Raw genomic sequence first — 13,468 nt, 5'->3', positions numbered from 1 at the left:
CCAGCCGGAGCTCACACACCACCAGGCAGTGTAATGTTCTGCACCCTGGCAAAAGTAAGTGTGTGAGTGTGTATTCATCAATCTGTGAAGGTGTTGGAGGTACCAATAAATATAAGCTTAATTTTATTGATAATTAAAAATTTTATTCCTGTGAGTGGTTGTGTAGGCCGAATCCCAGTGCACTGCTTCGCCTGGGGGCCTATAATACTGTTAAGACGACCATGTAATACCAGAGAAATTACACTTTAATTTAAAAAACAAAACAAAAAAAACCCACTAATTTTATTTTAGACCAGTTTCACAATTTTAACATCAGATTTCTTTTTAATTTTAAACAGAAAGTTAAGTGTGATCATTTTATCCCCTCCCTAAAATACAAAAACATTTCGCAGCTCGAGTACTGCAGAAATTAGTCCACACCACTGATAAGAACCCTGGTGCTGTAGATAACCTTGTGTGACAGATCATGATCTAACAGTTGTGGAAGCAGCCCCGAGTGAGACCTGTAGCTGAATAGACTATTAACCCACTGATTCAAATAGCTGCAAACATTAAAACAGAATCAAGCTAGGGAACTAGTTTTTAAGAGAAAGTTTTCCTGTCACATTGTTGCTTTTTAAAATCCAGCTGAAGCAGAATGCAGTGCCCCATAGGGACATTCGACCATAAATTGAGGAGGGTCCAATAAGCAATGAACCAAAAATCTCTCCAGGAGAACGGCTTCATATATCCCCGAATATTGTGCAGTCCAAGAGATGACGGACCGGGCTAGAAGGGCTCATTCTTTAGGTAACGGCTGATCATTATGAAGGCAGCAATGGGTTTGTCTGTTGGCACCATGTGACCAGCTCCCTACGAAAGACAGAAGATGGTCAGTAGATATTATTTCTTTATAGAATAACACGTTGCAAAAGGAACAGGAAGCAAGCAGTACACACATTGTGTTTTATCCTTTTAAAAGGAACCTTCAACAGGTCACACTGGACAGCAAACAGTAGCGTGTGGTTTAAATTGTCAATGCGAGCAGAAGTGGAGAAAAGACAAAGCAGAATTTTTATCGGTGGTTAAGATATTGCTTCTTGGTATACTCAAGGAGCAGAAGAACACAATTGTCTGCATTTGTTCCAACCTAGATACACTATGATCACCCTAATGTGTATCCAAAAAATATATAAAAGGTTATTTCTCTCTCTCTCCTCCTCCTCCTCCTCCTCCTCCTCCCCCCTCCCTTTATATATTCTATACCTTAATAGTGAGGAAGGTCAAGTTAGAAAATTCCTTCACAAAGCCGCCAATCTGCTGTTGGTCTCCATCGTTGTACATCCATGGCCGACGTTGGACTTGCAACTATGGAGAAGCGAAGCAAGTTACGAACAAGTAGGTTTGTGTGCATTTGCAAATAGGCTTTGATGCAATACAAGCCAAAGGGCCGGTCTCAGAGACTCATTGTTTAATTGGATAACATTAACAGGCAACTAGCTGGACCTTAAATACCAGATGGTTTATGATCCAAGATCAGTTCTGAGACCTTATAGTAGAAGACTAACCAAAGACACAATAGTTGTAAGTAATTTTAATTAGCCTAGGTTAGTTACAGTGCCCTCCACTAATCAAATTTTTTCGCCTACTTTACTCAGATTTACCACCGGTGGCAATATTAGTGGAGGGCATTTTATATGCTGAAATTAATCTTCTGAATTCCACAAAGTGCAAAGGGTGCGTTAGGATATATCAACTCCCAATACTCCATTGTTGGGTGCTCATGGTGAGCACTGTAAGCCACAAAGAATTGCCAAAATAAAAAATTATATCAAAAACACACATGTTGATCTATTAATGCTTTGCTCCTCTCTTTTAAGAGTTCAGGAGCTCCAATCTCAGCTCCCCTTAAGGGAAATAGTCACATATCTCCTCAAAAAGGTCATATCCGGTTACACGATGGCAAGGATGGAGAGTGCTTCAAGCTCAACCCTTTCTCTCATTTTGTCCAACATGGAAATTGGCATTTCAGTGCTATTACAAAGCAGTCAGATACCATATGTGAACAAAAGTTACAGTTTTCCCCCACGGCATAGGAAAGCCGAGTAAACGCAACAATTCAGCCTTTTCGTTTACCTTCTGTTCTAGAGAATCAACAAACCACTGGTCTCCCAAGAAGTTACATGCCATATCCACATCGCCATTATACACCAGGACACGGTATTTCTGAAAACAAAGTTAGAACATAAGAAGAGTCAGATAACCAAGCCCTTAGACCGAGACAAGTGTCTTCAAGGATGGGTGCCTTGAGAAGCTCATGGGACAGTCAAAACATCCTAAAATTCGGCTTCTCACCATAGTATTCAGCAGCTTTAGGTAGTGGTCTTTCATAGTCTGGTATACACGCCCATATCCTTGATAAACATCAAAGCTGGAAGACAAGAAACACCACATTAAGTTCACGTATTCTGTAAACACAACATTCCATCTAGACTGGATTTATGTTACCTAGTACTCCATTCTTCGAATGTCTGGGATTCACACTGACCAGCTCACCTGCAGACCTCCCATTGCTGAACCTCAGTAGGTATGTTCAGAGCTTTCCTCACATAGGCGTTATTCAGGAATGTAAAAGAAGCTGTGCTGTTTATACAGGGAGGATCCATGTGGACAGGCTTCTGGACAAGTGACAGAGCTGCCAACTTCTGCAAAAAAAAAAAAAAAAAAAAAAAAAAAAGAAAAACCTTTAGTGCAAAAAGTCAAGCAATGAACCAGACATCCTATGGTAGAAACTGCTCATAATTTTTTTTTTTTTTATTATTATTTTTTTTTTTTTAAACACACAGACACACACACACACACACACCAGCTAGGCAAATTTTGCAACAGCCTAGGGTTATAGCATGGCCGAGCAATCAGAATGATACCAATGGATCAGGGGGAGGAGGAGAGATTAGCACAGAGGGGCAGGTGAGATATGGACACACAAAACTGGCAATCATTGTTTGGGGGTGTAGCTGGTCTTGCCTACGGCGCAAGATAGTCTAGCACCAGACCTTTATACCAGATCCACATGGGGGATGGGTGGGGGGGCGAGAGAAAAGTGTACCAAGGCAACAAGTAAAGGAGAAATAAAAAAAATCAAAAAAAATAAAAAAAAAAAAAAATCACTCACCCGGTTCCAATGTGGAGACACTTTGGGAGAAAGCATTGCAGGATGGTAAACCATAATGTGATCTCCATTGTCCCTGCAATGAGAGAAAGTTAAATGGTTAGAGTTTTCTGCATCCCAAAATCCCACTAGACAAAGGGAGGAAAAATAAATAAATAAAACCAAACACACACTTACCTAACCTCCCCTGGAGCACCCCCAGCGCACGCTTCATACAGATTGTATATGTTAAGTCCTGTGCTGTACACATCATGCATGGCTTCCTGTACCTGTATAGAAAATATATATATTTTTTACATTAAAGTACAGTTTTGCAGTGCAACAAAATATATACACACTATTAGACGGACACAGACCAAGTGTTATATTGGTTTGCCAATACAGATGCCAGTATGCCAAGCTGTTCTATACCACTAAAACAGAGAGATCACTGCCTGAAACATGATTGGCCAAGTAGACACACACACACACACATTGTGGAATGCAATTCACATCATTCGAGGTGGTGAATAAAAATGTGAAACCTTGAGCCCTGCCAAACTTACACGGATGGAACAGTTCATATCAGGATTATTGTAGAATTCACAATTTCCACCGGGACAGCAGAATTTTTGAAGTGAGGCCCAGAGCCTGCAGAGAGAAGAATATAATTTACCAGACTGAACAAGTCAGGATTTTCAGTCTAAATCGTCTACGTAGAGGCGAGTTTGCTTAGCTAAAACCAATACCTCAAGGCGCCTTTATCTTGATCCAGTGGGGTCCTCTTTGGTGCCGACATCACTGCTGCACTCTTGCGGATGCTCGCTCAATTTTTATTTTATTTTTATATAATCACTTATGGTTTTCTCTCACCTTTCACTTTTGTGTTTTCCCTCTTATTAGATTTCATAGTGATTTTTAACATTTACAATAGAAACATAGAATGTGACGGCAGATAAGAACCATTTGGCCCATGTAGTCTGCCCAATTTTCTAAATACTTTCATTAGTCCCTGGCCTTATCTTATAGCTAGGATAGCCTTATGCCTATCCCACGCATGCTTAAACTCCTTCACTGTGTTAACCTCTACCACTTCAGCTGGAAGGCTATTCCATGCATCCACTACCCTCTCAGTAAAGTAATACTTCCTGATATTATTATTTTTTTTTTTTAATTCTTTATTTTTCATGTGCTCAGATTAACAATAGGCGCACAGAGCCACGACAGCTTCTGCACACATTTTCATAACAGTTTACAGCGTAGACAGCACATTTTTTTTTTTTTTTTATAGATATGACATGAGGAATACAGGTAGTTAAACCTAAAGATAGTAGGTAGCGTTTAGCTTCCTAGAGTGAACGTGCATTTGTCTTGTCTAGTAGCGCTGAAGTATGTATATCCAAGATATTGCATCACTAGTAACGACAGCTATAATGGTAGGATATATGTTGCACACTATGAATTTTTTATGCAGGCATAATAAACAGCATATTGAAGCGTAAAATGTTAAACAAGTAAAATTATTAGGCAAACACATGTGTCAATGTAAGATTAATTGGGAACAGGCTATCTGAGCGCATGTCTAATAAGTGCTGTACAAGATCATAAAAACATAAAAGTTCCTTACAAAATAATACAGTTCAAAACATACCATTACTGAGGGGTCAAGAGTATACAGACTAGGTAATGGTTTGGCTAGCCTTTGACACATATATGCAACAGCGTGGAAGACACTGCAAGGGGTGTAGCAGTGGTAGTTAGTAAGCATTATATATTAATTCAGCGCGTAAAACACAACATATGGTATAATAAATGGGCTATGAGGCTTTGAAAAACATCTATGAATGAGTCCCAAAGGCTAAGTCCAGACAGAAGTATGCCAGGTTCAGGTAGGGAGACCTGTACATGTTGGGGAGTCCCCAGGGTATTTCAGTTCTGCAGAGCCGTCCGTGTTTGTGCCGAGAGACAGTCCAGGGCCTCTTGCCTGTTCAGCCGATGCCCAGTCTGTTCTGTGTTCGTGGGTCACTCTGCGTTGGGCTTGTGTTCCGCCGGTATGTACCTTTTGCAAGGATGTGAGGTGGTAGCCAATACTGTCGCAGTTCAATGCGGTGGGTCAGTGGACGTGATGAGTGTCGCTTGGGTGAGTCAGGAGGCTGGGGTAGAGTTGCCCTTGCGGTAGAGGGAGCCTGAGGTGTGCCCATGCTGTGTCTTGTTCGTGTTCGCCATTTCGCCGCACTGTGTGGGTAAGCGGTTTGTTTGTCTCGCCGTTGGTTTCTCGCTGGTTTGGGCCTCCCCTGGGGTGCCGTGTGACGCTGCGGGTCGGGCGGTGAGCGGCTTGGCGGGTGTCTGGAGGTGGCCGTTAGCAGAGCCCCCTGTCTCAATCTGTGCTCGAGCTTAAGCCAGAAGTTTGTGAAAATTAGTTCCAGGCTGGACACAGGGGCTTGTTGTACCCCCTGTCTGTTCGTAAACCGCGTGGTCGCCGCCATCTTTGGTGGATCTCCCTGAGCTCCGATTTGTGCCATGCATGTTTCTGCCATAGCTGGTAGTACTCCCAGTGGTGGACCGGGATCACCCCCACCGGTCCGGGGGAGGGGGGGGGTTACCCGTTTGTAGCACTCGGCTCGCGGGTCGCTCCCGGCTGAGAGCTCGGCCGCCGCTCCCGTCCCATGCACACCCGGCCACATGCCTCCACGAGTATAGCCTGCCGTCTGTCGTCCATTCCTGGGCCGCATTACCGGTTTACCGTATGGACTAAGGGTCAGTGCGTTGCTTGGGGTCATTTTGTGTATTTTTCGTGGGTCAGGAGTGACAATTTAGTAGTTGTTGCTTAGATCAGGAGGGAGCCTCAAGCAGGCACGTCTTCCCTCCATGACAGTCAGGCCCCGCCCCCTTCCTGATATTTTTAAGAAGTAGAAGTAAAGTTTTATTAGTGGTCATTTTTTGAAGTCATGCTGTTTGTCTTTATTAGTTATTTATGTTCTAATTAGTGTTAAGCCCTAAAAAATTACCCACTCAACCCATTTTTTTGCATCTTAAGCTTTTTTTTTTTTTTTTTCCCCCTCTTCTTTTTTCTTGTGCATTTGAAAACAAACATTTAATCTTGCAGTGCCACAACAGCCAGCTTATTATGAACAGTGAATTGACATGGAAAGATTATGTCAAGGTAAGAGACACAGTTTTAAACAAAAGCTTTCAGATAGGTCAAGAATATGCAGACTAGATAGATATCGGCATGGACAATTGCATATTTTGCCTAGTAACAACAGGCGTAAACGTGTAGCAGCGGTTTAACGCAGGTTAGATTATGGCTTGAGGTGGTGCTGCACTATTTGTAAACAATGCAACATCCGATCTTGATTAACTGGTGCTTATTCTGACATATGATATAGTTGTGAGCGGCTTAGTGCGCTGCAACAGCGTATGTTGGTTTGTTCAGTCACAGCTGCACATGTCTAATACAATCAGGGGGATTCGTATACTGTTTCAGGATTAATAAGACATGAATATGCAGGGCATGTCAGTTAATCATTATACGATAACACTGTGCTTATCTGAACTGTTAAGGTTCGAGAGATATAGCTTAGAGCAGTTATAAGATATAAAATAAACAGCTGAACTGAAAAACATGCTTTAGTCTGGTTATAACGGCAGTGTTATAGTGTATTCTCATATTCTGATCAATTGCTGGAGTTATCTGGTGGCGAATTGGTAGGGTGCTCATGCTCTGCAGATGAACGGGACCTCTGCGGTCACTTTCAGGAAATGAGCAATATAACTCTGTGGTGCCGCATAGAGGTGTCCACGAGGAGCTTTTAGCCCACACCACACAAAAGCCATGAAGGGGTTATTGTAGCCATTAGTATAATGGCGGGGCAGTGTCCCGAATTGGCTTCCTTCCAGCACCTGACCCTTGTAGGGGCCAACACCACTAACCCACGGACTCGGGGGCCATGTGAGTCCAAGTCCTTCCCACAAGTGGGATTGCATGAGATCTTGATGGTATGCCGCCAGTTTAGGCCTCCGCTTTTGTGGACGGTGCTTTCTGGGCAAACCCTTAATGATCCTCAATCTCGGAGGGCATACTCTGGCAGAGACTTGCGTGGTCATGATGCTGATGCCCGCAGGGGGCCTCCCTCGGTTCTTCTCCCCATTCCACCCTGCAGGTGAGCGTGTGGGAGCTGTCATGCGTTCCCTCAGCTTGGCCCAGAAGCTTGCGAAGATAGCCTCCAGCAAGGTCATAGAGCCGCCAGGGCTGACTGGGTTGTTGGTGGGTGGCTGCTGTATCTCTCAGGATTTTAACTTCGGCGTGTCCGCCGTCTTGGACTTAAGCTTCTTTTTAGAGATTCTTCTAAAAATCCTCTGGCAAAGCTCAAATTTAGAAGAACCGCAGCAAATAAAGTAAATTTAATTTAGTTGCTGTGAATGAGATATTTCTGGAGAAGCATGTTCTCACACGTCAGTCACTCACTTTGTAAAGTATGGCTTTAAGATGAACTAAAGAAGGGAGCAGAACTTGGACTGCAAGCTGGCAAGACTTGCATCGCATGAGTGCCTGCTGCTAACGCTGCTTACCCGGTGATAACCCAAGCTGACAAGCTGGAGACCTCAACCCAAGGTGACTCCCATGCTGGGGACACCTAGACCTACCTTTGGACACCTTAATCGATGCCCTGAGGCTCCAAGAATGGCAGATGCTGCGTGCACAAACGCACATGGCGTGAATGTAACGCCACTGCCTACTCCCTAGGGTGGCAAAACCAGATCTTCCAGAACTTCTGGCTGAAGATACAAGCACGTCAAATGGACACCACAAGTCTGTAACGCAGAAAGGAAACCAAGAGAAAGGAGCAGCCATGTACGGTGAAGCCTCCTCAGAGCGCTAAATCTAAAACAAGGATTTCACGACTGCTTAACAAGGCCGGGGGCCACGCGATGCATCATCCATGCGGGCGAAAGACCATCTATGGCCAGCCCTGAAGGGGATAGACTTGGTCCCTCGACGAACCCAAGTCTGCGGTAAAAAGATGCCGGCCCTCCTGCAACACCCCGCTCCGGAGCAACACTTGCCCAGGCAAGGTAGCAGCTATGCCACTTAGTGGAATCGGCTTAACTTGGTCTAGGGACTGCCATCTGAGCGTACTCCCTCTTTGGCAACAAGAGAAGCAATTTATAGGTTTTAAGTACCATGCACCAAGTTCTTTATTTTTATTATGATTTTCATTTCTCTTTTATCTCAATCTAAGTAAAGCAACATTGATAACGCTCCCAGGGGTACAATATAAGAGACTCCAATCCTAGCCTGGATAATAACTATGCTCTTTGTTTAATCTACTACAGGCAAGATGTTTATGCAGTAGGGAGTTGGTGTACCCCCCTGAATAGCTGGGTGTCTTTGTACCGTTTGATTCCTAGACTAGTCTATACAACATTATACCACTGTACATGTTTCTCTGTCAGTACGTACAACCTGGTATCTGCCCTCCTGTTACACCAATATAATATTCCTGTACACCAATCACCTTGTCTTGCAGCTCTCCTTAGTTGAAGTGTCAGAGTAGCTTAGCAGTTAGCCAAGTATATTTAACACAGATATCTTAGAATGGACATTTAATCTCGTTCAGTATGTAAACCCTGCTGATCTACCCTCCTATTACACCAATATAATATTCCTGTACACTAATCACCTGGTCTCGTGTCCTTAGTTTAGGTGTCAGACTAGCTCAGCCAAGTACATTTATTTTTTTTAACACAAGCATGTTCTTAGAATGACAGTTAATCTCTGTGAAAAGCCTGGTTTAAAACGAACTGTTGCAGACGAGTATACTTAGCCGGTCATTATAATGCAGTGTAAGCATCTGAATATCTTGTTAATAATTCTATAAACATGTGCCACATCTCTCCATGTCACACAATGTTATAATATGACTTATTGCAAAGCTTGCACGGTTGTTGGGGCATGGCAAGCACAAAAAAAATAAAGATTAAAAAAAAAAATTAAAAAAAAAAAAAAAAAAAAAAGGAAAATAATTTAAATAATTTGCCCACTGTTAGATACAGGTGGGGGAAGAGAGAGGAGAGGAGAGTATTCCCCCTGCCATTTTCCTTTGTGTATTTCTGGAGTCGGAATAGAGGATAAGAGATTTTATAGCCACAGAAGAAACAAATGTTCTGTTGCACGAGTAAGCAAACTTCAGACCTCCAGATGACTACATAATGCTCGCAGAGTATTTGGGAAGATTTAGTCCACAACTCTGGAGTGCCAATGGTTGCCTACCCTATTCTATTGCATCAATGTGTAGGAAGCAGCTTCTACCAAGGAGAGTGAGAACAGGTACAGACAACAGCAATGTAAAAAAAATAAAAAAAAGTTTCAAGTGTAGTTGAGATACTTACTGGCTGCCCAGGATACCATGGTAGTAAGCAAAGAAAATCAGTGAGTTGTCATTGGTTTCATAGCTGCTTAGACCATTGCCCACCGCAATTCCCTGAAGAAGAAGAAGAAGAAGAAGAAAAAAAATTATATATATATATATATATATATATATATATTTAAAAATTCAAATAAAAAAAAAAGCTTGCTTCAAACCCCCAGCTTCCACCCCATAACAAACATATACAAATGATAATAATAAAAAAAAATAAAAAAAAATAAAAAAAAACCTACACTCAATAACTGGCAGGATGCAAATATTTGACCTTTTTTGGTAACCCCATTATTTATGGGTTGATCCTAACAAGTCATGATATGTGAACTCATATGCATTAGCCTGGCAAAGCTCCACACACACACAGAATAGGACATCTGACCTAGATGTGGACTTCCCCAGTTACACCGTCCACACCCAATGGGAGTCATCCACTGGAGATTCTGAAAATTGCCAGCTAGGCATCCAGCAAGATTTAAAAAAAAAAAAAAAGTCCCAATGAGGGAAAAAACACGATGTCATGAGTACGCTGAAACTTGGTCTCATGTGAAATCCCTCTGGGATTGTTGGTACCGGACTGGAAGGCAGTGAGGGCTCACAGTAATTTAATCTTACTTTCTCTTTACAGACAGTAACACCTTCCGGTGCTTCTGTGGATCTGATTTTACTTGTTATACAGATTACCAGAGCTGTATCCCAGACAAGCTAAAGAGTCACTTCATTACCAGATGGTAGTGTTGAACACTTATATTTCTTCAAGTATCACTTGTGTTTATCGTCTAATATTTTTACTTTCCCAGCAAACCCTGGATCTTGTTGTCCAGTACGACTTATCAAAGACACACTGTTGTCAAACCAGTGAATCCAAGACGTTTAGAGAGTTTTATTTTAAGACTCCCAGTAACCCAATGTTACATTTTGACTTGTATGCCTGTTAGTGGGATTTATGGTCTCCTCAGCATTATACGGTGATCCCAATATTCTCTCCCTTACCTTCAGATTTATTGCAGGATCCTGTGATACCTCTACAGCCAGAGATGGGACATACACCCCTGCATAGCTCTCCCCCGTGATGTAAAAATCATTTTTACTAAATTCTGGAAAGAGGCGGAAAAATTCCTTCAGAGCCAGATAGTTATTGTGAGCAACCTGGGAGGGAAAGAGACTGAATTATTAGCAATAAGGAGAGACAAACCACAAAATATTGAGATCATCATAGGACAAGGATAGCATTATAGGGCTCTGCATGAGAAGGAAGTAGAATAAAAACAGGATTAATAAATAATCTAAAAAGCTATGTACAAAAAAAAAAAAAAAAAAATAAAAAAAAAAAAAAAAAGTGTAGCACAAAAGGAATGTCTTAAAAGTACAAAGCTGCAACAACAAATGTACGTGTTTGGGTTATATATCCGAAAAAAATAAAATAAAAAAATAATACACACATCTTACCTCTGTGTCATTTGTTTTATAATTTTTATCATCAGAATAAGAGAAACCAACACCAGCTGGGGACTCCAAGTACAGAACATTGGCAATCTGTGTGGGAGTGAAAATAAAGTTATAGCTCTCTCAATACACGGTGTACAAAATAGAGAAATTATTTATCACATTACTTGGGAATAAAAAGGGGGGGGAGGGGGATCACCTTGTTCCAGGAATAGGGATTGTATTCTAATGTTGAACCATCTGGCTGGATCTGAAACACAAGGTGGTAAATAATAAAAATAAATACTTTATTTATTTGAATGTCAAGTGCACGGTGCAGTCAGGCATGTGTTGTACATGGGGAAAAGGTTCTTTGTTGCACACACCAAGAAAGGGCCATGTTCAGTTAGAAGTCCATCCAATGAGCTGCATCCCGGACCTCCATTTAGCCACAAGACAAGGGGTACAGAATTGGGGTCCGCCTCGGACTCCACAAACCTGCAGAGAACAAAGCTTGGAAGTAAAAACTGAAAGACTGGGAGTTAAATTATGAACTTGAAAATATTAAGACCCCACTCACCAGTAATGAAGATGTTTACCCCCTGGCACAGTCAGAAATCCTGAATACTGCTGGAACGATGGCTGCTTGGCAAGACCAGGCATGTATACAATCTCATCTCCTGATGGCGCCCCTTCCACCAACACTGATCCAAGCAGCAAACAAGACAGCAGAACCAGCGCCATCTGCAAATAAGTAAGGTGACCCTAGGAGTTACCTGGAGGAGGGCTTGTCAAAACACACAAAAAAACTTATTCACAAAAGTGTGAACAGTCAAAATGAAACAAAGCAGACTGTGAAACTTGTTTTCCCAATTTCTGCCTACATTTAGACTCCTGTCAGTTCACACTTAAGTAAATAACCCTGGAAATCTAGGCAAATAACAGCAAAACTCACATCCCAGTTTCTAATGGATCACAACTCTAATGATGCCCAGCCAGCTGAAATAATTAGTCTTCTTTCAAGGATCCCATTCCTCTTTAATTAAGTTCCCATAATAAATAAAAAAAAATAAACAAATCACTCCTACCCACTTTTTATACCGGTCCCACAGCAGCCCATATTTAAACCCACCTACCTCTTACCCCTTTTAAACACAATTACCATTTTCATGGTTTTTTTTCTATGTCCTATGTAAGTCCCCCTTAATATTATTTCCTGGTAATATTTCTCCCCAGTTTACACAAGCCTTACCTCGTTAGCCATAGCCCTTATAAAACATTATATCACGGATTTCCCCTGAGTTTCACTCACCTCTCCCTCTCAGTGATTGCAGACTGCTGTCACTTCCTTATTTCTTCCAGACGGCAGTCATATGACTGGATGGGTCACATGACAGCAATGGGCGGCCTGGGCTTTAAACACAAATTGCGTCACTGGCGCTAACAGGATGCTCTTCCTCATTATCAAACATGTTTTCCGAGGCTGGCAAAAGAGAGTACCAGAGACTGTTAATTATATATCATTCTAGGTGATCATATATTTAATGTATATGTGTATTATATATAGTACAATATATATTGTATGTAATATTGCCTATAATATATTTAATATAAATGTATTAACCATTAATATAGTTCTTCCCCCTAATTACCAATACAGGGCAGCAGGGAATTAAAGTGGAACTGACAACCCTATATTTAGTAGTATTCTTATAGCACAGGAGGGAAAGGAATTTTAAACATTCAGGATGTACCTATGGCATTTCCTGCTTGGATATTATATTCACATGGCTGTGGAATTATACTTTATTTGTATTTTTTTTTTTAAGATCTGCCTGTCCAAGAGACTAAATCAGTACTCCAATCCACTTTTCTGGATACACAAGATAACTTGAGCTAGATTTGGGGCCCTGTCTAGAGCCCTGGACATTGACAGGGTTATTCACAAAATTTCAGAATTTTAGGAAATTAAATCCAAATGGAAAAATTGAGATAAAACCAGCTGATGTGGAGGGAGGGGGAACTCTCTAACTGTAATCATAACATTTAGCTCTGTTTAGCCATTCAGAATTAATTTGTTAAGATTCGGAGATTTCTGAGTAACCCTGAGAGTGCTGACTGTGTTTAAAGGGACACTATAGGCACCCAGACCACTTAATCTGAATGGGAACATCTGCCTGAAGGATTGGTGGGTCAGCCTGGCATGAATGCATGCTATGCTACCTGTCAGAGGCGCAACTACCACACCGGGGACCACATGCTTCTTGGTCCCATCGGGTGCCCCATGCACTTAAGAATGGCTGAAAGGGGGCAGATCAGGCTAATCGGGCCCATGTAATAACGGCTGGCTGGGAGGAAGTGACAGACAGTTTCTTACAGAGCACTGCGGGAGGAAGGAGATGTCGGCAGCGGCACACACTGGCAGCATGTGGGAAAGAGACAGCTGCTTCAGACTCTCAAGCTCCCTCTCATCAACCTCAGCTAGCAT

The 13,468-nt window shown here is 42.0% G+C and overlaps 1 protein-coding gene across 1 annotated transcript; it reads right to left on the bottom strand.

Annotated features, from left to right (window-relative positions):
* Positions 1-264: 264 nt before the first annotated feature.
* LOC134614903 (lysosomal protective protein-like) lies at positions 265-12,364 on the bottom strand. Its single transcript, XM_063459160.1, has 15 exons — positions 12,293-12,364; positions 11,561-11,724; positions 11,367-11,478; positions 11,201-11,251; positions 11,005-11,091; positions 10,549-10,704; positions 9,524-9,615; positions 3,697-3,781; positions 3,329-3,420; positions 3,155-3,227; positions 2,536-2,684; positions 2,335-2,410; positions 2,116-2,205; positions 1,246-1,347; positions 265-852 (listed from the first exon to the last, which is right to left on the bottom strand). Exons 2-15 carry the CDS (start codon positions 11,722-11,724, stop codon positions 769-771), a joined length of 1,413 nt encoding a protein of 470 aa, XP_063315230.1. The 5' UTR covers positions 12,293-12,364; the 3' UTR covers positions 265-768.
* Positions 12,365-13,468: the final 1,104 nt, after the last annotated feature.

Source organism: Pelobates fuscus, chromosome 6, assembly GCF_036172605.1.
Source record: "Pelobates fuscus isolate aPelFus1 chromosome 6, aPelFus1.pri, whole genome shotgun sequence".
NCBI lineage: Eukaryota > Metazoa > Chordata > Amphibia > Anura > Pelobatidae > Pelobates > Pelobates fuscus.
The sequence above is the reverse complement of the archived record's forward strand: the minus strand, read 5'-3'. Positions and strand labels throughout refer to the sequence as shown.

What these genes read in the sequence shown, in the direction of transcription:
- LOC134614903 (XM_063459160.1), bottom strand. Translation starts at nt 11,724, where the DNA reads ATGGCGCTGGTTCTGCTGTCTTGTTTGCTGCTTGGATCAGTGTTGGTG. An exon ending in GGTGCTCCAGGGGAGGTTAG is followed by an intron (nt 3,228 to 3,328) that starts GTAAGTGTGTGT and finishes CTCTCATTGCAG; the next exon opens with GGACAATGGAGATCACATTA. An exon ending in TTGATTCTCTAGAACAGAAG is followed by an intron (nt 1,348 to 2,115) that starts GTAAACGAAAAG and finishes GCTTCTCCATAG; the next exon opens with TTGCAAGTCCAACGTCGGCC.